At 46.4% G+C, this 22,366-nt stretch overlaps 2 protein-coding genes across 3 annotated transcripts; both read right to left on the minus strand.

Annotated features, from left to right (window-relative positions):
- Nucleotides 1–56: 56 nt before the first annotated feature.
- Nucleotides 57–16,502, minus strand: AMPD1 (adenosine monophosphate deaminase 1). Of its 2 annotated transcripts, XM_013943592.2 has the most exons (15): nucleotides 16,280–16,349; nucleotides 6,804–6,978; nucleotides 5,828–5,993; nucleotides 4,710–4,872; nucleotides 4,263–4,482; nucleotides 3,911–4,040; nucleotides 3,444–3,638; nucleotides 3,083–3,214; nucleotides 2,821–2,984; nucleotides 2,561–2,687; nucleotides 1,945–2,108; nucleotides 1,433–1,553; nucleotides 802–975; nucleotides 505–615; nucleotides 57–314 (listed from the first exon to the last, which is right to left on the minus strand). In XM_013943592.2, the coding sequence occupies exons 1-15, from the start codon at nucleotides 16,347–16,349 to the stop codon at nucleotides 159–161; spliced, it is 2,268 nt and encodes a 755-aa protein (XP_013799046.2). In that variant the 3' UTR covers nucleotides 57–158. The 2 variants fall into 2 exon arrangements, with proteins under 2 accessions (XP_013799046.2, XP_067166839.1); XM_067310738.1 differs by lacking the exon at nucleotides 802–975 and having other exon boundaries at nucleotides 16,280–16,502.
- NRAS (NRAS proto-oncogene, GTPase) lies at nucleotides 14,003–22,312 on the minus strand. The gene is made up of 5 exons (XM_067310739.1): nucleotides 22,115–22,312; nucleotides 21,029–21,207; nucleotides 20,403–20,562; nucleotides 19,420–19,543; nucleotides 14,003–18,746 (listed from the first exon to the last, which is right to left on the minus strand). Exons 1-4 carry the CDS (start codon nucleotides 22,223–22,225, stop codon nucleotides 19,424–19,426), a joined length of 570 nt encoding a protein of 189 aa, XP_067166840.1. The 5' UTR covers nucleotides 22,226–22,312; the 3' UTR covers nucleotides 14,003–18,746; nucleotides 19,420–19,423.
- Between the last annotated feature and the right edge of the window lie 54 nt (nucleotides 22,313–22,366).

The following is a 22,366-nucleotide window of genomic DNA, read 5'->3' on the forward strand; positions in this document are numbered from 1 at the left end:
CGGCGCCGGCCCCGCCCCCTCGGCGCACAGCAGGCGGCACCGGGCGGCTCGGGGACGCGGTTTTACTACGCCGCGGCTCCGGTCGCGGCGCGGCCCCGGGGCGGCACAGCCCGCCGCCGGCCCCGGGCCCAGCAGGTGTCCCCTCGCCCCGCGCGCTCCTAGTCGTGTTTCAGGCCCTCGGCGATGAGGTTGAGCTCGTAGCACCAGGTCTCGTAGCGATAGGCCATGCGGATCTGGGCCACGTTCGTCTTGCGGATGTCGTTGCCCTGCGGCCCTTCCGCCTGGTAGTTCTCTCCCAGGAACGTGGCTTTTTCCTAGCAGAAACAAGACCGGTTGCGCCCAGGCACAGGCTCCCCCACCAGCAGCACCCGAGGCCACTGCCCCAGGCGGCGTAGAGAAGCCCCTCCTGGCCTCAGGCACGCAGCTGTGGCAGCGCCGGGGCGGCAGAGCCCAGTCCCGACCGCTGCCCAGCCCGACCCCACTTCCCGCCCGGCGCACGCCTACCTCGTGGGAGAGCCCGCACTGCAGAACGCTGTTCCTGGCGATCTCGCACATGTCACAGGTGCTGAGCTTGAAGACCTGAGCAGCAATGGCGTACTCCTCCATGAGGGGCTCCTGCTGGCGCAGCAGGCGTTAGCGGAGGGGACTTGGTGCACCACGTGTTGCCTGCACTGCCTGTGCAGCCTGTGCTGCTGCAGGGGCTGGTCCAACATCACCCGGTGCACTGAACCCGCTGCAAATGCTGCCCAAAAACAAAGCCCAGATGCTCCTGGCCCCAGGAGGCCATGCCCCATGCCATACCTTGGTGTAATGGAACTGCATAGGGTCATCAGTAGAAAGGGACACCATGAGACCCTTCTGGTGGAATTCAGGCAATGGGTTCTTTGCATACTCCAGGAAGAGGCTGTTATTGCTGAGTGGGGACATAGCGATGGGAATTTGGGCAAGGAAGTACAGATACTGCAACACTGGGCTCTGCAAAGGAGAGCAGAGCTGTCAGGTTAGGGATAAAGCTGCTGTGCCCTCCACCTCTCCAGGGGCTGAAATCAGCCCAGTCCCCAGCTCTGGTGCACAGAGCTCCTATCCAGCAAGAAAAGGGACAGGCAGGCTACTGGTCCTTCAGGGCCCACATGGAGCATGAGAAGCCAAGAAAATTCAAATCTGTATGATTTGGGACCTCAGCTGGCTCCAATGATCAAGTCCTACCCAAGGATAGGTCTGTCAGGCTGAAACTTTGGGAAATCTGGACACATTTCCCAGCTATAGCACCAGACATGCCTAAGGAAACCCAGGGAATCATGTAACATCCGCCTGTCAATGTCAGTCTAAAGCAAAGGCACAAGTAACTGTCAGCTCCAGTGGAGGCTGGCTGTGGACATGTTCTCCTCCTCTGCCACTCCTGGGCTGCTCTGTGGCAGGCTATTCCACTCACCTTCTTGAGGTTGAGGCCATGGGAGATATTATCTGCTGTCATGAAGGCTGCAAGAAGGTGTGTGACAGCCCCAGCTTCCCCACAGTGTGGTCGGAAGAGGAAAGTGTTCATACCACGCTGCCTAGGCACATGGAAGAGGGACTCAGAGCAGGCAAGCAACAGAGATACATGGCATGCAATTCAAGATCCCCCAAGCTTCAAGTCCTGCTCCACCCCTACCAGTGGGTCTTCAAAGAACCCAGCTTGACCCTAGGGGCATATTACTTGTGTTCTTTTCTCCCTTATGCATGCTATCTCTGCAGTCCTAAGGCATTCACTCCAATCCATCACACTTCTTCCTGAGGAGTATTTGGAAATTGCTCTGGGACATGAAGCTCCAAGCCACCTTTGTGGCAGAGCAAGGAGGGCCCCAGTTCTTCCACACCAACAATCAAACAGCCAAGACAACTTGCGAGGCAGTCCCCTCTTCCGCCACCTGTAAGGCAGGTCCCTGAGAAGATCCTGGGCCTCACCTGCGTAGGTTGTTAAGCACCAGGATGTTGGCATACGTATAGTACACATAGTAGGTGTAGGATGGGTTCTTCTCACAGGTCCACTGCTCTGGCTTTGGACTTTTGGTGGAGAACATGTGTCCACTGTGCCTGGATTCATCATCCACGCTGTCAAAGCCAGTGATCTGCTTGGCACAGCAACAGAAAAAAGCTGTGTCTCAAAGCTCCCCACCTCAACATCCTCAGGTAGGCTGGCTCACCCTACCCAACACAGCTCTCCATAGTCTGGCCATAGCCTGTACCCCTACCTCACCCAGAAGCAGAGTCAGGGCCAAGAAGGCAGTCTTTGCTCCTTGGGAAACCCCAAGCAGGGCAGACAACTCTACCAGCAGATAGGAATAAAGTTCACACCAAACTACCTCTCCAGGAGGTAAGTGGACAGCATCTCTCACAGCCCCACAGCAGCCCAGCTCACAGAACTTTCCTCCTCTGGACAGCTTCCCCCCTCCCAGAACGTGGCAGTAGGGCCACAAGCCCACCTCTGACATTTCCCATGTCAGAGCAACACCATGAGTTGTGTGCAAACAGGAACGTCACTGCTCACCATACCCTGACCGCATCATCAGGTGACACTCACGTGACGTAGAAAGACACTCAGTTCTTTGTGGGCTTGAGGATTGACAGTTGCCTCAAACACAGGAACAAAGATATTTTCCAGCATTTTCCCAAAGTGTGGGAGGAAGTTCTTAGACCTGAACACATCACTGTGGACAGAGACAGGAATTAGCCACTAGCAGAGTAACAATGCGACCCACTTTCCCCATAACCCCTTCAGGGCAAAAAATCAGGCACAGCATACTATAAGGGACAGTGCTCTCCCAGACCCACAGCACATACTAAATTCTGGGTATCTGGATCATCCACTTCATGTTGGGGGAATAGACACGATGTTTGTTGAACCAGCTGGCCAGCCTGGACCACTCCTCAGCTGAGCACCCATAGATTGAGAGTCGAGGCTCTGTGTGCTGGTACTTGGCATCCTCCAGATCAGAGCCAACCTCCTGCAAACCAAGAGAGCAGGCAGTTGCATGGAGATCTTCCAGGCCCTGGGGCACAACAGTCCCACAGCTGAGCTGCTCCCTCCTCCTTATATTCTCACCTTGATGATGGTAGCAAAGTACTCGCCATTGATAGCATTCTCTGTCTTAAGATAGAGGTCACGCAGCTCGCTTGCACCCACGGGGTTGTACTTGGCATTGAACTTGTCAAAGCGCTGAAATGTCTGCCGCCCCTGGAGTGCAGATGTTCAGGGACAAACACTGCAAATGAACACTAGGTCCAAGGGTAGCAGCTGGACGGGGACTGATCCAAACACTCCAGAAGGGGAAAGACAGGAGCTGCTACACTCTGCCACAAACACCAACATGGGCAATGTGCCCAGAGAGGGGAAGAGCCATGCCTAGAGGGGGTGGATGAGGGTGACCCAAGATTGGTTTTACAGTAGGTGCCCTACCACTTACAGCATGGACATCCAGGGAATCCACTGTCAGGTCATAGGGATGCAGACCGAGCTGCTGGAAAAGCTGTTTCAGAGTGAGCTGCTTGCCCTTGGCATCATAAACTACCCGGTCAGCATCCACACGATATGACTTCTTGATGAAGCGCAGAAGGTGCTTCTGGTTCATGCAGGCTGCAGCATGGATGTGTGTGTCTACCTGAGAAGCCAGAGGAATAACCGTACAGCTTCGAGATGGAATGCTTTGGTGTCAAAGGGAAACCAACCAACCCCTTGGGTGAGCCCACCTGAATGGTGGTGGGGATCATGCCCCAGCATGGGCACAGGCCGAAAGCAGCCCAGACACCCCCTTCCCATAAGCAGGAATGGTGAAGGTGCCACATGAATCTAACACCCACATGTCCCACAGCAGGGCAGACACCAAGACAGCTTGGCTCCAGAGTTGCCAGAGCTGTGAGCCCTGCCATTTACCTTCCGGCAGTTATAGAAGTCTCGGTGGGGGTTGTTCTTCAGCTCTTTCATTTCCTCCATCTCATTCAGCATCTCATGCACCTGGAACTTGGATGAGAGGAACTTCAGGCGCCGGTGAGTGTAGGTCTTACTAATAAAAGCAAAGGGCAGAACAGCGACTGGGCACCTTACCTCTCACTGAGGCACAGGGCCAGTCACACGTGGGAATGCAGCTTTCACATGAGGCAGAGGAGCTCATGCTGCCCTCCCCCCAGAAAGAGAAGAGGGCAACCCTGATTTCCCCAGGTCCTCCCTCTGCCAGGTCAGGCAGGCTTGTTCAGCTGCATCCAGCAGCACAGGGTTGGGCACTTACACAGGTCCCTGCGCAATCAGGGCCAAGAGGAAGTTCATGTCATCAATGAAGTGCTCAAGGCTGGGGTAAGGAAGGTCCTTTGGCTCGTTTCTGTCAGCTGCTGCCTTATCACTGTAGATGTAAACTACTCCATCCTTCATCTGGATATGGTACCCCAGGTCTTCCTCCAGATCCTCAGTTGCAAAGGGATCTTGTCCATCCTTCACTGGTGGAGTGAACACTGGACCAAAGGGAGAGTACCATGAGGTACAGGCTGCCTGCCACGACCACACAAGCCTGCTGTGCTCCTCCACCCCAGACAGAGGGCAGGGACAGCCCTGCACTGGTGAGAGTGAAGAGGATGCCTGGGTAAGCAGCTCCCCTGCACAGCACTTTGACAGTCCCTTTCTGACCCTTGTCTGCCCTGTGCTGAGGCTGGAGAAAAACCCTCCAGGTGCCTGAATGTACCTGGACCAGCGTCACTCGCCCTCCAGACCTCGCCTTCAATAGTGCGCAGGTACTGAGATGGGGTCCTGGGGAATCTCTGCACAGACTTTTCCATGTATTTCTCCCGGATGCACAGGGCACGGTACAGACCTTTGCAGACAACTTCAAAATCTTCAACTGTCACCTGCAAGAGGGTTGTTGCTGAATGCAGCCACCACAACTGGAACCTAGCCACCTGAGACCCTGGCAGACCAGGATGCAGAGATACAGCTCTGCTTACAGTGAGATATATACCTCACTATCCCCTCCCTCCCACTGCTTTGGCTGAGCAGGGCAAAGAGGGGATGATGGGCCAAGTCCTGCCCAAGGCAGAGAGAAGTTCCTGAAGCCAGAACAAATGAATCCCAGCTGTCATCCACCCCTTACATTTCCCACCTCAAGCTGTAGTTGGCAGCGAAATGGAAGCCAGGCCAGGCCAGAACACGAGGAACTATTTTTGGAGTCCAGGCTGAAACTGAAGCAGGACCAACAACATACACGGACCCAGTACGTCAGGAATTTTTGATTTATTGCACAGACAAGTGTTTTGGGCAGCCCAGAGAGGTCAGATTGGGGCAGCATGGGAGAATACCATGCAGCATTGCAGCTAGCTACAGTCGCAGCAAAAGGAAGGTGCCTCCATGTGAAGGGAGTTCCAACTTCCCCTAATTGCTCCTCTGCCATGCAGCATCTCACAAGCAGCATAAACACAACAGGCTGTGGAAGAGGAAAGGAGGGGGAGGAGGAGCCAACATAGGATGTGCAGGTTTCAGACAGACATGGTGGTGTGCAGGCAGGAACAGGCAGTGACAGAATGAGCACAACCCACTCTGCCTTCTCCTCCCCTCTGCCTGGTTCAGAGAACCCCTGGAAAGCATGCAGCATCCCAGAGACTCCTGCCAAGGCATTCAGTTTGCATTCCTCCATGGATGCAGCAGGGCACCATCAGATGCCTGGGAGGTGCAGACTGAGCTGGGAGACACAGCTTTCCCCACTGTGCCTGGTGCAGACTGGTGAAACCGGGCCCTAGTGAAGGATAGGCAGGGACTACATGAGGTGGGAGTCAGCATGGGGAAGCGTACAGCCACACTAGTACCTACCCCAGAGGCATAATCCCCTGTGATCTGTACCCGCTGAAAGTCAGGCACAGTCTGGTACAGGGGGGAGGTGGAGATGACCTCATCAATAGTGGACAGTCTGGTCATGGACTTCTGAGCCACAGGGACAGCCAGTGCAATTGTCTTCAGGCGGAGCAGGCGCTTCTTCCTGCCAGGCAGGAAAGCCTCAGGCAAACAGCCCTGCCCCCCTGGCCACATGCAGGGACAGGGCCATGGGGTGCTTACCATGGCCGCATCCCAATTCTGCACAACACGGCTTGTCTCACCAGTGCTTTCGGAGCACCTTGAAAGCCTGGGCTACTCCCCAGACATGTCGGGGACTGCTGAACACATACTAAAACCAACCTGTTAGCCTAAGTTACTCAGTGCCAGGCTGCGCACGGTGCCTGCTTTGGTCTGTGCAGCTTTGACCCCACTGTCTGGACATTTCATACTCCTCAGCCCTTGCTGCCCTGCTGCTGCAGGGCTAGACACAAATCCCTTTCCCCATGTGGAGTCAGGACTTACCAAGGGAGACAACAAAGGCAAAAGGAACTAAACCCAGCACACTGAGGAGCAGTGTTAAACTGGTTCCAAGAACAGTGGGGACAGGCACAGCCAAGAGCAGAGGCCACAGAAGAAAAAGTAGCCACAGACTTTCAAGCATGGTCTTTGGAAGTCACATCTTTCCAGAGGAATAACTCTACGTCTCCCTCGCCAACAACCCTGTGGCCATTGTAGTGCCGATGTCCAGGTAGGCAAGGACTGTCTTTGTGTGGGGACCGTGGGAACAGCTGGAGAGGAACCCCTGAAGCACCCAACAGATGCCCTGGGACTACCAAGGATTTAACCCATTTTGTGTGTGGCGAGCTGTTTTCACAGGCCCTGAATTACGTTCGCCCCACTTTCTTCCAGATCTGGCTGGGGATGAGCAGACACTGCTACTCTCTTTCCCACCACTGCCCTGGTTGTTGCTCACCGCTTCTCCGCTGTGGCAGAACTCTCCTGATGCATCATGTGCACTCTCATTTCCTGGCGCGAGATAGGGCAGATCTCTTCCACATCAAAAGGTGAGATCTCCTGCCTGATCTCCTCATCTTTCACCTCTGAGGCAAAGACCTTCTGTGCGAAGGACCGCATTGCCTCATCCATCTCTGCAAGGAAAAAGTGCAGGGTCACACAGGCACCTGGCTCCCAGCCACCCAAAGAGGAAGGTGCCCCTTACACCCAGCTTAGAGCTCAGCTGTCATTTCCTTATGACACCTCCATCTCCACTCTGCCTGGAAGACCCTGAGCACCCTCCAACCTTTGAAACAAGCTTACAGGGTCTGTGCTGCACACAGTGGGCTAGGAACATGCTTAGATGCCCCCAGCACACCACAGAGGTTGAGCACAGCCCACAGTCCAAGAGGAGCACAGAGGCACAGAAAAGAGCAAGCACTTAGGAAGGGCACTTATGAGAGCATCATCGAGGGTAGAGGGGAAAGATTGGCAGAGCCCTTCCAGCTCCACAAAATCCAAGACCCTCTTGTTCCACAAGCCACCCAGGCAGGATGAAGACAGAGGTGGAAATGAAAAGATGCTACAAGGCCTGCCCCCCATCCCCTCAAAACACCAACCATGCAGTGTATGACAGCAAGCTGTACTGGGTCAGAGCCTTGTTGTTACTGCCCGCCAATTTGCTGCCCAAGGAGAATGGACTGGAACAGGTACTGGGCTCCAAGGGTTTTCCCAGCATACAGCTCCTACAGAGGTAGCATTTCAGCTCCACCCTGACCATAGATGGGCTGTAAGTCACTTTGGCATACTGATCTGAGCATCTCACAGCAAGATAAAACTGCTGTCATGCTAGGTGCATAAGAAGAGGGGTTTCTGCAGCTCCTGCAGGGAAGTCAGGTTGCTCTAGAGACTGGGAGGCAAGGCTTTGGACAGAATTTGCAGAGGTGTCCCCTGAAGCTTCCAGATACTGATGTGCCAACAGGATGCAGAGCAGTGGCAAGCCAGCTGTCAGCTAAAGCACCGAGCTTCTGCCATCACAATGCAGCTGAAGATCTCCTGGAAGGGAGCCAGCATATGGCCTAGAACCCTCTCAGCTCATCACATCCAGCATGCTGCAAAGGTGCCAACATGACTCCACAAAAGCCTCCAGGAACTCAAGGCTGTCTGGAGTTACAGGGAGAAGGGGAAAGGGCATTGTTAAAAGCCCATGCAATGCCAGCAAAATACCATAAAACAAGAATCCAAGGGCTCTTTTGGGAACCTCTCCTGGAAGTGCACATTTGCATAGCAGCTTATGGGCACTAACTGAGCGGGTAGGTGGCAGCTTAGCATGAAACATAGTGAGGACTGATGCTGAGAGATGGACACATGGGACTACACCATTGACATGTCAGGCAGGACATGGTCAGCAGATAAGGAACAAAGCGGAAAAGACTGACATGCACAACAGCAGCATGCTAGACCTGGAAAGCATTTTCAGCGCTGAACCTAGCCAATTTACGTTCCCACAGGGTCTTGAGGGAAGAAAAAGCAAGAGTCTATCCCTGTAGCCCTGAACTTGCAGTTCCAAGGTCCTAGCTGTGGGTTAGGGGAGAAGCATAGCACTAGGGCTTCCTTCTCCCACAGCTGAAGCAAAGGGACTTGTGCTGAGCTGTAAACACATGGTAAAATTCTGGCACTAGGTCCATTTCTCAGCAGTGCAACATCCCAAAATTAGAATTTCAGTAACACAAGTTGCCTGCTGTTGGAAAGCTGCTGTATCATCGATAGACACCAACCCATTCTTACAAGAGAAAATGCAGCTCTTTTCACTATCGCATTATTGACCACTGTTAGGGACTTGGGATGACAGATGTCTCTGTAAAAATGTTTGCTGCTGACACATAAGGCCTCAGCAAGCATGAAGTAAGATGACAAGGCATCATACTGGGGGCTCCAGCCTGAATAAAGGAGAGGAAGCATTGTATCTGTCCCCTGATGGATTGAATCCACTAGGAATGGGGCGTATCCAAAAGAAGTTACTTTAGGGTGGACCTCTGTAAAAATAAATAAATATAAATAAAGCAAAACAAGTGTGAGGGAAATCGCAGAATGTTTTTCCTCCTTCCATAGAGGAAGGAACTCTCCTAAACAAGGCTCATCTCCTAAACAGGAGCTCCAGGGTGCTAGGACAATATTTAAGAAATAGCAGCTTCATATATCAAAAGACCTAAAGGCTGGCACCACTCCATGAAACAGTGAGGGGCACAGTTGGCACTGCTGAGAAATAGCATCTTCCTGAACTGCTGAAAGATCATTTCTGGCATTTGAATTCAGTATTCATTTGCAAACTAAGTATTTCAGAAATGCCTGGTTTGACCTTTCATCTCTGCAGTGGACAAAAATTACACTCATGAAGGTCAACAAACTCTGCCTAATGTTGTAGGGCCAGGCTTCAATGCTAGCTTCACTTATCAGGACATTGTCTATCACAACACACAGAACCTAAACACACTTGTATCAGCGCTATTGGGTGCTGATGTTCTTCAGGGCTCTGAAATAGCAGTCACGTGCCCCTCTGTGAGGCCTGGCTGGCCTTCCTCCTGATGCCCCGCTTGTGTTCCCCATGCCCTGAGGTGCAGCACACCACAGCTCCTAAGCTCAGCCAGGCTGACTAGAAATGCCTGAAATCCCTCTGACCCCTTCTACAATGATTTAGTGATATCATGATACTGAAAGGGGAACAATTTTTTTTTTCAGTACAAGCAGAACACAAGATTTAAATGATACTGCCATTTCTTTGCTGCACCCTCTAAAAATGTCTCTGAGTAGGAAGAGAAACCCTCGAAGACCCAGCTAAGTCCCCTAGACTGCAAAGATACTGCACCATTAAAGTCTCAGGACAGGCTTGTTAGCCTGCAGACTCTATGGCTCCTTGCTTCACTTCTGGCTTTCAGACCTACCTGGAATTTTCACCCGCGACATCTTTGCAGCAAGTTTGCAGAGCCCCAGGTAACACCCTACCACAACAGGACACAAGCAGCCGACTGACCACACAGCAGCCTACAACCAATTTCATTGCTTTCCCTTCCCTGTAACCAGACTCTATTGCTCTAAAAGAAGGGAGGTCAACCATAGGACTATTTAAAGCGCATCCAAAAGCATTTGCAGTGAAACAGGTGAAGCCAGGGCTCGAGTTTAACTTTTTCTTTCCCCTCCCCAAGTTAGGCTTTCCTTTCATATTCAGTGAAGTTTCACCTGTTGTCTGGACAGATTACCATGTCCAGGAGCAATTATTTTTCTAAAGAGACTGTAGAAGTCAGTCTTTTAAGAGACACTAAAACTGATGTCTTATGCACGGAACCAATAGTTTAAAGGAAATCTCGAGGCACAGGGCTGATGTTTTAATCAGAACAGGAGCTGCGGGCCAAAAGGCTAAGTAAAAATGGTGAGCTCCCACCAATCAGTGTCCTATTCAGAGAAAGCTTTAACTGAGAGAAGGATCTAACTGAAAGACTGGATTTTAGCTACAAGAGCTGCACAGATGTCCTCACATCTTCCCAGCTGAATGAAACAAAAAAAAAAAAAAAAAAAATCAGGAAGTACAGGGAGTTATAAGGTATGATTTTGTTCCTGAGCTTGTCAGGAACTGCTTTTATTAAACTTTGAATTGCAGCAAAGTGATTTTCAGTTAGCTGGCAAGCCTAGGTGTTGCATAACTCTGTGTGGTAAACCATAAGCATGGCATATCTTGCAGTGACCAGCATTTAGCACAAACCAAGGTACAGCAGGAAACCCTCCTCTAAGCTCCACAAGGTGTCTTGGTTCTGGCAGGGCAGGGTAACACTTTGGGAAATGCCTCCTAATGCCTGGTGTTAAGCAGATTCTCTCTAGCATACAGGCAATGAAGACTGCACCCAGTCCTTGAGAATCTCTTCAGCCCTCGTTCAGATCTCTCACATGGAGCTGGAAAACAGTTCCTGTCTGAAGAAAACAGTCTGGATTTGTACTGCCCTGCGTGTCACCACAGCAGCCCTGAGCTTCTGACTCAGCTTCCTGGTGGGAAGCAGTGAACCTAAACTGGTCAGGAGGACACAACGGTTTTGGTTTGAAAAGGGTCTTTTCCTGTTTGTTTACACCTCACTCCTTGATGCAGTTGGAGATAAACTGTACTGAGATCAAGTAAAGCATTCGTGGGTATATGTCAGCACAGGCCTGCTGCTGGTTTAAAAGGTGACTTTGCTTATGACAGAAGGAAACAGAATAACCAGCACCCCTGGAAAAGGCAATATGGTTTGGGATTATACATGCACGTAAGGGCTTCCTGTGCTATTATTTTGTAGGAACAGCTAAGAAAAGACCTTGTTCCAGAAGAAGACTGGAATAAGTGAAAGAGTTACTTGCATAAGAGTTAGAAATAAGGTGCAAATCACAGACTGATTTTGTCTATGGATGCACAGGAAGCCTGTGCTACAACTAATCAGTGAAGCCATGCGAGCTGAGACCTGGACCAGCATCTCCAGCTGAGATCATTTCCAAAGCACCCAAAAACTCTTTCTGAAAGATCACTATTCAGTGTATACAACTTCAAGACAGACTGGGTTACAACTAGGGCATTCTCCAGAATTCAGGGAGTTTTAGCCCCACTTCCCAGGTATTTACCAAGAATATCAATTGGTTCACCCCCCAACAAGCAGAGGTGCAGCCAACAGGCCAATGCTAGTATGCTGTTGCAGTCTTGGTCTACAGTACCTAATCTCCTCTCATGATGGTCAGCAGTCTTCAATTTCTGAATTACTCTTGTCTTTACTCTTTGCTTGCAAGTTTCCAAATCACATTATTGTTTAACTATTTCATTTAAAATCTATAAAAAAAACAGTTCCTGCTTGTTTGCTTTTCCATAGAGATTTTATTTGCCCTGAATCTTCCTGGATATAATATCAAGATCTTGGGATTCACATCTGAAACCAAAAATAACCTTTAGGGTGCAGAGGTCACCTTTTTAAACCACAGGGTCAAATTAACTGGGTTCACAGTAGAAATATGAGTAAAGGTTGAGTATGCTGTGCTAAAGTTAGAACTACAGCCTCTTTAAACTGAAGTACTGGATGCAAACATGCCACCTTCCCATTCTTTTTCAGCTGGAAACTGAGCGATTCACACCCAGAGCCTTCAGAGCGTCTCTAACAATCCCACCTTGCAACTCTGAGCTGCCTTCATTCTGCATAGGTCTAGTCAAAGAAAAAAAAAAAAAAAAAAGCCAAACACACCAGAAATTTGGGTAGTACAGAGTATTTAGCAGGATCTTCCTACAGTTTCCTCAGGAGACCAGCCATATCACTGGGGTAGCTGTCCAAATAGAAGCCTAGGGCAAGTTTTGCTACAAAGCAATTTCAGTTCCTGAAGAAAAGTATTAACAGATAGGGGATAACATGGAGACTCATGAGGGCACTCCTTGATGTGCTCTGCCACAGCAACTTGCACTAAAGGGAGCCTCAGCAAGTTCCTCTCCACACGCACCACTCTTAGACATCCCCTGCAGACTCCTTCAGGGCTGTCTAAATCAGTGGTTGTCAACTGATTGTTCAGATATATCAGCCTCTCTTCTGGCATGAAACAAAATTGAATAAGAGGCCTTTGATAAGATGTGAGCTGATAAGATGAGCTGGTTTTTAGGAACAGATCATTATGGATGACAATCATACCAGAGGAAAGTTTTCCTTATAAGCCAGAAGAGCCCCTGCCTTTAAGCGCCCATCTGTACTCAGATTCTGAATCTCTCCTTTTGATGCAGACAACAACTATTGCAGCTATATGATGCAAGTTCTGTACACAGAATACAACAAAGCTCTGTACATCAGGGAAAGTGGATCTTTCTGACAATGGGAGAAATGTCTTTCAATGGCAAACCTCACCTAAAAGCCATCAGTTGCAACCTCTTGGCACATGATGAGCTTAATCTACGCAGAGCAGCACCTTTTGCTTTACTGTGAGTCACCTTTTCTCAAACTGCAGCCCTGTGTCAGGCTGTGCAACAACCGCTCTTCTATGGAAACTGGTATGAGCTGGGGATACTGTCTCACAACTGGCTAGATACCTCTATGCTGCCTAGAGAGAAAAACAAGAACAAGGTGACTGTTCTGATCCCACTCACATTATTTGTGGAAATACCAAATAACATCATAACCAAACTGGACTTTCACGGACACTGAAGATGGCAAGAATAGTTGGAGTACTTGACAGTGAAGATAGATAGAGAGCTACTGCTAGGGGAAAAAAAAAAGATTCAGCAGTCTAGTCTGAACATCCCCCCTTCGCAGCTCTGGTTTTTGACACCCAGGCTAAGGGATAACACTCTATTACTTGCCATTCAAAAGAGGTGGTGCTTGCACCCTACCTTGCAGCGTCTCTAGACTCCAATACTCTGAATGTGCACAGTTCATAGCAGGAACCAGCCAGTAAATACAAATAAAGGGATGTGAAAACCTCAAACTCACAAACATGACTTTTTTTTTTTTTTAAGCTTAAAAGCATTGTTCAGCACAGTAGCATTATGGTATGGTGAACTCTTCTATTAAGAGGGGTTTATTCTTTAGCTCCTTACACAAAGAAAACAGAACAGACTCTGTGTTCCAGAAGTCTGACACAATGTATTAGAAGAAACACACTTAAGCATAGTGGTCCAACACAGCACTGCCTTACACAGGAGAAAAGCCAACATCAAATTATTTAAGACTGAACTAAATAACTTAAAAGCCTAATGGAGAGCATGATTTTGGACACAAGAAGAACTTTATAGCTGATTTCACTCCTGGAACACTGAGTAAAGAGATTTCCTCTCCCCTTTTGCTCTTGGAAAGTCCAAGGACAAAGTCAACAAAAATGTTATGAGAGATCTCATTGCAAATATAAAGACTCAACAGTAACACAAGATGCATGTGACAATACAGACTGGTATGAAACAAGCCTATAGTGCGTCTTAAAGTAGATTTCACCTGTTACTGGTGCTACAGCAAACATATATGATACAGCCATTCATGCTGCATTATAGAATCAACAATTTGAGTAAATCCAGATCCTGTCGAGAAAGCACAGATAGCACTGATAGGCTTTCTGTAAGTCAGTTGTGGATCTCTCCCTCTGATCACCACCACAAAAGAAACAACTAAAGAATTCACAGAGTTTATTCTTTAAAAAAAGTTCTGTAAGAAGCAAAATAATTTATTTAAATTCAAACAAAAAAGATACATTACTGAAAGCAAATAATTATACAAAGTAACAGCAACTTAGCCCTTGGATGCAAAGTCCAGATCCCAACACTTCCCAACAATCCTGGACATTGTACACAAACAGGCTTGGGGAGTAAAGAAGGACCAAGTAGAGAGTTAGAATATAATTCAAACTTTCATTACTCTCCCTTCCCCCATAGGCCTGAAATTGCTTGAAATCCAATTCTAAGTAATTGAACTATATGTAAAAGCAGTGATAGCTTGAGCATCGTCGTTACTTTGCAAAGCCCTACTGATGACAGCAGAACAAAATCTGAGCACCATTGTTTAAACAAGATCATGGAGTGGGGACACTAACAGGAACAAGCTACAGTGTTACACTATCTGGTTAAATAGCTGTTCTCAGCCCATAAAAACAGAAACATTTCTTTCAGCTGTTTGAACCTGTAATTTTTGAACAAGTGTTTTAACTTTTTTTTAATATTTTGCCTCAGTCAGGTTATTTATGCCCGTTCTTCTTAGTCAGGATAGTGAAACTAGTCTGGCACTAACAAAGTGTTGTGTTGGTAGTTCTAAATACCAACATTCAGAATAAATCTACAAAAACACCTTTTCCAGGAACCTGTCTCATGCAAAAACTTTTGTGCTTATCTTCTAAATAATCTCTCCAAAAACTCTGGGGGTTTGGTGCTTCCAGTGCTCAGTGCTCTAGGAGTTGCCAGCAAAAAACAGGGTAACATTTGGCCAGTCATCCACAAGCAAATCCAGTGTCAAGTATTTTTAAAGAAGCCAGTTGGATTTTATACCCGAAAATCACAGCTAGCAAAGCCCTGATTAAAGTGCATCCGACTTGTTTCCAGTAAACACGCTGCTTTCCCAAGTTCAACTCAACACCATTAACAGACACTGAGTGACCTGTAAAACAGTTATTATGTAATTATACCAGGGACAGTTCTAAGAGATCAGAACAGCACTGATCAGACAAGCTGAGAGATAGCTATCTGCTGCTGTTTTAAAAGAGCATCCTGTGTGGGAGAATCATACAACAGAGAGGAGTGAAAGAAAACATGGTACATGAGAATGTATGTGTTCCTGTCGTACCTCCTGGTGTCAACACTGACATGAAGATGACTGAATCTGGAGCACCTGCAGGTGAAGACTTTGCCAACCTGATACGTGTATAATGAACCTGACTTAGCCTGAAGAAATTTAAGTCTTTTTAATGACCCCACTGACTTTGAGGTCAGGCTTGATGAAATGGCCAGAAAGGGCCCAGCTGAAAGAAATAAGGAAGATCAGAGCTGCCCGCCAAGGCAGGAGGAGACTGCACAAGTTTCCCTCCTACTCTCATCAGGCCCTGTCACAGACTGCAGCTGCAAGACCAGGTGTAGACACAAGACCTTTTCTGTTGGCACTGAAACCTCTCTGCTGTATCAGCAAACTGTCCGCTCTATGCTTCTGCTCAAACATATGTTTTCATTTATCAAAACAGCCGCATCAGATTCTGGAGTGGGAAAGAACATGGCCGCATAAACACAGGCCTCTAGTAGCAGGTCATGCCAAGTATGTGCCAGACATTTGCACCTTACTTAGAATATCTGCATTCAACCTACTGGGCTGAACTAAATGGTGAGGGTAGCACTCATCACTGCAACACCACAGAACTCCATAAAGTGTTTAGAATGTTCTGTTCATAAATCCTGACACCCAAACCCAAACCCACGAGAAGATGGCTCCTAAGACCTGACTTTTGTCCTGATGCATCATGTGATGCATATGCATTAGGTGCAGCCAATGATCTTCACCGACCATAATTACTCTTAAATGTAATGAGAGACTGAGCACAACCAATTATTTCATGCTCGTTCCTGGTATGACACCCTGATTTTGTATCACTTGCTGATATGACCCTAAAATAACACAGATGAGAGTATCACCTGCACAGGGTAGCTCCGCACCATCCTAAAAGCTAATGCATTCTCCTCTACAGTTTTAATGGTGAAATACATACTGATCAACCCTTACTAGGTCTCCTTCCCTTTTAAGATTTTATGTAGCCCAAAAGAACATAGATGCATTTGCCAGCTCCCATATAAATCTGAGAATTTCCAACTTTGGGGTTATAGTTAGTACTTTTTTAATAACACCCAGAACATGCTACACAATGTAGAGAGATGATTCTTGGAAGCACTTTCACATAGTTATGATGAACCTCCAGCCAAAAGGAATATTTAATTTTCATACTTGCCCACGCAATCTTTAGACATCAAACGCCAGCTGCAAAAGATTTCCCAGGGCCATGGACACCAACCAGTCATACTCTGAACATTGGAATCCTGCCTGCCAGGAAAGAAACTCTTAATTTTCCAAAATAATCCAAAAAACATACATGAACATAGGGGTGACAAGAACTCACCATCCTGGCACACTGGGAACTCCACGCTGGAGTCTTTCCAAAATGCTGAATACATGTGACCAGACACATATCCCAAAAGTTCTCTCTTAATACCCTTTCCATATGTAATTTCATTAAGTGGACAACAGTATGTCACACAACTTCCTTTAGGAACAGTCAGTCAGCCCCTGCCACAGGGCTCAAAGAATGCTTTCACAAATAACTGATCTTCTCACACAAGAAAAAACAAAACAAACAAACAAACACTGATTGCAGTTTATAGGCACGACAGCCCAAATTTCAATAGTGATGATTATGCCAAATGTTTAACTGGCAGGCATGGGATCATCTGCAAATGAACTCAATTCAGGTCACAATGCTCTCTATAATGCTGCCCACCACTATGTATGCTGCTGGTAAATCATGTTTTATGTAAAAATATTTTAATTCACATCTGTGTCATATCAGTCAAGGCTAAAATAACTTAAGAAAATATGTATTAGGAGTATCAAGGGTAAAAAGGTGATATAGCTTGATACCCTGCACTCCAAGAAGAGGATTACAAATGTAAATAGTGAAGGAAGCAATATTAAAAGGAACAAATCTCTCAATATTTACTGATTTCTAATTTCCATTAGAAACTGAAAACTCCAGATTGTTGGTGTCAGATTCATACATCTTAAACTGAAATTAAGCCTTCGGCAATTTCCACACTCCTGCTGGGTTGGCAGACTGGCCCAATACACCCCCTGTTGCCTCCAGACTCATTACTCCCCCATACCCAAGCACTGCTCTGTCAGACGGTAAGGAGAATTTGCCTTTGCTGTAGAATGCACTGTTTGAGGCCACAGGACAGAATTCAGTATCAGTGGCACACAGACTAGGGAACGACATATACTCCAAGAAACACCACACTGTAACAGTGACCACACTTGTATGTCCCAATTATATGAGGTGACAGTGTTTTGTTCTAGGAAGAACTCATAAGACTTATGCAATAATTCTCTTGTACTTTGAGGCTGTTAGAACAAGCCCCGGATTCCCATCAGTGTATCATACACTTATGCATTCATCACTGAACTCACTCCTTCCTCGTTTTGCAAGGATGCTGCAACCAGAACCAGCTCAGTTTTCTGCCCTCCTCCCCTTAGCCTGAACATACCAAGTCCGTGGCAACGACTACACCAATTACAGTAAACCTGAAATCCCAGACTTCTTCCCTGACAAGGAGACTCTCCAACTACATTTTACAGAAAACCATTGTGAAGAGACTATATTTAAAGTCTGGTGATATGACAAAATAATTCAGAAAAAAATAATTGGCAAGTTAAGGACAGAGTTGAACAACAGTTGTCCAAATGAACTAACCTTCAGTTACCAGATTAGCTATTGAGAAGCTGCCCAGAAACATTGACAGTCAATGTTAAAATGAACAGCTGGCTAATTTGGTCCAACTTGGAAGAGGAAGAAATCCGAATGCTGTAGAAAAAACAATATAGAATATATACAATTCCACATACAAAGAGAGTCAAAAATGGATGCAGTACATTGTCCTCCCTTGTTCAAGAGTCTTACAAACTGAATTTTCCAGCCTACAAATTCCTGCTGTGGCATCCTGTTGTGCAAAGAGATCATCCACATTCTTCTCAAGGCTTGACTGCTTAAGACAATAAGCTTCCAAAAAATCCCAGTCCTTGGGGTTTCCCTTAGCCTGACAGGACAGGGTACAATTCCAGATCTTCTTAGCAAACAGGCACTTAAATAGCAAAGATATCTCATTTTTATTACAGAAAATAGAGGAGTAGGTAAGTGGCACTCTTGGACAATGCAGATGTTGCAGATATGCTGTGTGGGTGTACAGACAGCAGATACTAATCCAATACATGACAGAGGCATTCATAATTGTAAAACCATCTCTGATATTACCTGCCAAGAATTTTTAGGGCCACTTCTCAGACAGCACTGCAAATCTGAATCCAATACAACGGGGACAAAAATCACGTCTAGCTTTTACTCTAGAGGTAAAGTGTCATCTTTTTCACAGCATTTAGTCTCTAAAATTCACTTTTCTCGTGACTGGTTTTCTTCTTGAACAAACCCAGATAAATCAGAAAAGAATCCCAGTGCATCAAGAGATGTGACTGCTCTATTAACTGAGCAGAGAGGTATATGCCAGAGATGTTCTCTTCAGATGGAGCACAGAAAAGGACCTTGCACTAATGAACTGGTACCAAAATACTGCAGGGCATCATCATGAGACGCAATACAGTGGCATCAAGATTCGTCCATCAGCTACATCCTAACCAGGTGTTCTTGGCATCTGGAACAGAAAGGCATCTCTAATTAGCTGCTGTACAACTTTGTGATGGATGTGTGGTACAACAATGTAGTACAAGTCCTGGACTGGTCTGTTTTTTACAGTGATGAGCAACACGTTTTAAGTAATAGTTGAAAAACTCACTCAGTTGGGACATTCATAAATTTCACCACTAGCTTTATGTTACTTGGTACATCTTTGAACACTGAATGTTCCAGAAAAACAGTTCAAAATAAGCCGTGTAGATGTCAATCAATCATCAGTAAACAGTGACCACAGAATTATGCACACTCTTTCTACTTCAGGTTATTCTTGTGTACAAGACAGAAATTACACATGCTTCAAATACAGAGGGAAAAAAAACAAAACAAAAAAACCCCCAGGTTTCTCAAAGGAAAGAGGCACTGACAAGAACAATACAGAGAATTATACAATTATGAATAGAAATGCACAGGCTACAGCCAAAAGGTTGCTGTGAATAGACTTTCCTTTTCTTATGCTTTGCTCTCTACTGATCAAAAAAAAAAAAAAAGTAATTAACTGTAGAATCTAAACGTCTGGGATATCAATAGGCTGTACAATAGGAAAACCTATAGCAGCCAGTATTTCTAAGCCATGCTTATTAACAACTTAAAGACATGCAGACAAGAAACCGAAAACTTAATTCATAGCTCACCTTATCACATCACGATACAAGACAATCCCATACAGCCTTGATTCCCATCTTCGCTGCTGTTGAGCTTTTTCATCCGGTACTGCCGGATCTCTCTCACCAGTGTGTAAAAAGCATCTTCCACACCCTGAATGCAAATGATCCAGGTAAAGTATTTCCTTTCCTGACTCCTTTGAGATCACTGTTCTTTCCATCACAGGATCCCTTAATGTATTTAAAACACATACTTTTACAGGAAGAGTAGTAGCCAACTTATCCCACAGTTCATCAGAGCAGAGAACTAGCACCTCTGTCCAAACCTCTCCACTTACATTCTTACATTCTTCCTCTGAAGCAAATATCCAGGGTAACAATCATTAAAAGAGACAAGGCTAACTGTAACCATAGAGAAATCCTGTGCAGGAAACAAGCTGCTACTTGCCATATCTCCATTTTAGAATTCCATTTTTTGGCTACTGCTTAACAATTGTACTTTTCCTGTTTCGTTCCACATTAACATAGGTAGAACACAGGCTGACTAGACAGGGCCACAGATTCAATACAATTCTGAAGAAGTCCTTCAGTTAAATCTCAAGATTGTTCTGTAAACAATCTCATAATTGGCCTTCAATAAAAAGCCAAGAAAACTGGACAGGTCTGGCATGGCTAACTGCACAGTCTAACTGTTTCTCAGCAAGAGCAGATGAAGCTCTCTTTGTCACACAAACATCACCTACTTTAAAAAAAAGTATACATCTCTCTCTCTTCCTCTCTCTCTCTCCCTCCCTCTCTGTGCAAGACTGAAGTCATTTGTATACTGATGCAGTCCAGAGATAAAAACAGAACTCCTACAAACTACAAGTAAGTGGGGAAATCAAAAGCTAAAACTGGAAATGGATTTAAAAGTGCTTACTTCTACAGGTAAGAAAAAAGTATACAGGAAAGAGTTTGACAATTCTGCATTTACAGCACAGGAAGAAGTCAAACCAAGAATGGAAGCATCTTACCTGTCTTGTTTTAGCAGATGTCTCTATGAAGGGGATTCCATAGCTTTTTGCTAATTCTTGAGCCTGCTTTGTGTCTACTGTTCTTGTGGGTAAATCACACTTATTCCCTACTAGCACCATTGGCACATCATCTGAGTCTTTCACTCTCTTTATCTGTTCTCTTAAAAAAAAAAAAAAAAATTGTTAGGAACTATCTTCTACATTTAAAAGCTGGTTTAGTTCAGTATCTCGAGAACTCTGTACTACAGAAGTACATATCAGGGCTGGACAGGACCTTGGAGGTTCTAACATCCAACAGTACTTTTTATAGCTAGCATACTCCATCATCAAGTCCATGAACAAGCCCACTTTGATGTGCTTTCCCCTTCCTACCAACTTTCTTATGTCTCCTTTTCTGTATGCTCTGAAGAATAAATAGCATTTGATTAAGACAACAAGCTGGATAGTTGTTCCATTCTCCAGTGACTAATTATGTGTAGATTCAGAACACAGAAAGCTTGGAAAACTTTCCAAAAAAGTGGGAAATTTAACATTTTTCTAGCATTTAGCCTTCACTGGGTTTAAAGGCTAACATACTTGATGCTTCTCCAGTCATTTCTCCCTAGTGGTAAAGAACTAGATCATACCTGTAAAGGTTAATATCAGCAAATGATTTACTATTGTTAATAGCAAAAACACAGAGGAATCCTTCCCCAGTTCTCATGTATTGGTCACGCATGGCGCTATACTCTTCCTGTCCAGCAGTGTCCAGAATGTCTAACAAACACGTTTCTCCATCAATAACAACCTGCTTTCTATATGAATCCTGCAAAAACACATGAGAATTTTAGATTAGAAAAAGTTTGCACTACTTCTTTCAATAGCAGGCAGTATCAGGAAAAATTAAAAAGAGTATGATTCAGAAGAGCTTTTCTATTTTTTTTCTCCTCCAATGCAAAAAGCATCAATAACTAACACTAAAAGCACTTAAGATTTTACTCTAAAAATTGCACACCCCTTCTTGCAAAAAAAAAAAAATTATCCTTAGTTATCCTTCATAAGAAATTCCTCAAGTGATGGACAGAGAGAATAATTTATAAATACCCTCACTACAACAGAAACTAAAATCTAAGTAACACTGTAATAAAGTGACCTTTTTTGTTGCTGTTGTTAGCTGCCTGCACTCTGCTTTGGAAACAAAAGTAGGACAGGCAGAGAATCTTTGAAGGGGCTTTTCCAGAACTCCTGATCCTGCGCACACTGATCTCACATCTTGATCTTTAAGCACAAAGTCAGCTATTGTACCTAGCTCCTTATTATTTATATACTTAACTCATATAAACAAGGACAGAAACAAATATAGGTTCTGTCACACCTGTTCAGTACTGTCATAGAAGTGTTTTTAAATACCACTCCTGAAAACAATTGGATGTTTTACAACTAAGGCTAACAAAACTAGCACTTTAAGTGAACACATTTACCCCACAAGGGGGGGAAAAAAAAAAAAAGCTGAATCATTGCTTAACTACAAACATGACAACATCTGGTTTGAGTAATCTGCCCAAGTGTGTGTGGTAAGCCGAACACAGCTGTAGTAACCCCAGTGAAGGTGCTCAGGTCCCAGCCCTTGCTTTCGGTTTGGGCCGAGTTGAGTTTTTGAGGGGTCAGGGTCAGGGTCCCGTCAGAGTGCCGGTCATGCAGCGCTCCCAACAGGGCAGCGCCTCCTGCCTCACCTCGATGGTGGGGTCGTACTCGTCCACGAAGTGGTTCTGGATGAGCTGGATGGTCAGCGCGCTCTTGCCCACGCCGCCGGCTCCCACCACCACCAGCTTGTACTCGGTCATGGCCCCGGGCGCGGCCGCTGGGCGGTTCGGGGCGCTGCCCCCCCTCCGCCGCCGCTGCCTCCCGCGCCCGCCAACGCGCAACACCCCTCCGAGCGGCCGCCTTCCGGCTTCCGGCCCCAGCATGGCGTCAGCGCCGGCCGC

The sequence above is a fragment of the Apteryx mantelli genome, chromosome 25 (genome assembly GCF_036417845.1).
Source record: "Apteryx mantelli isolate bAptMan1 chromosome 25, bAptMan1.hap1, whole genome shotgun sequence".
Taxonomy (NCBI): domain Eukaryota; kingdom Metazoa; phylum Chordata; class Aves; order Apterygiformes; family Apterygidae; genus Apteryx; species Apteryx mantelli.

What these genes read in the sequence shown, in the direction of transcription:
- AMPD1 (XM_013943592.2), bottom strand. Translation starts at nt 16,349, where the DNA reads ATGACTGGTTGGTGTCCATGGCCCTGGGAAATCTTTTGCAGCTGGCGT. An exon ending in GATGTCTAAAGATTGCGTGG is followed by an intron (nt 6,979 to 16,279) that starts GCAAGTATGAAA and finishes TTTTCCTTGCAG; the next exon opens with AGATGGATGAGGCAATGCGG. An exon ending in TCTGCCACAGCGGAGAAGCG is followed by an intron (nt 5,994 to 6,803) that starts GTGAGCAACAAC and finishes CCTGCCTGGCAG; the next exon opens with GAAGAAGCGCCTGCTCCGCC.
- NRAS (XM_067310739.1), bottom strand. Translation starts at nt 22,225, where the DNA reads ATGACCGAGTACAAGCTGGTGGTGGTGGGAGCCGGCGGCGTGGGCAAG. An exon ending in AGTACGACCCCACCATCGAG is followed by an intron (nt 21,208 to 22,114) that starts GTGAGGCAGGAG and finishes GTGTTTTTGCAG; the next exon opens with GATTCATATAGAAAGCAGGT. An exon ending in CATCTGCTAAAACAAGACAG is followed by an intron (nt 19,544 to 20,402) that starts GTAAGATGCTTC and finishes ATTTGCATTCAG; the next exon opens with GGTGTGGAAGATGCTTTTTA.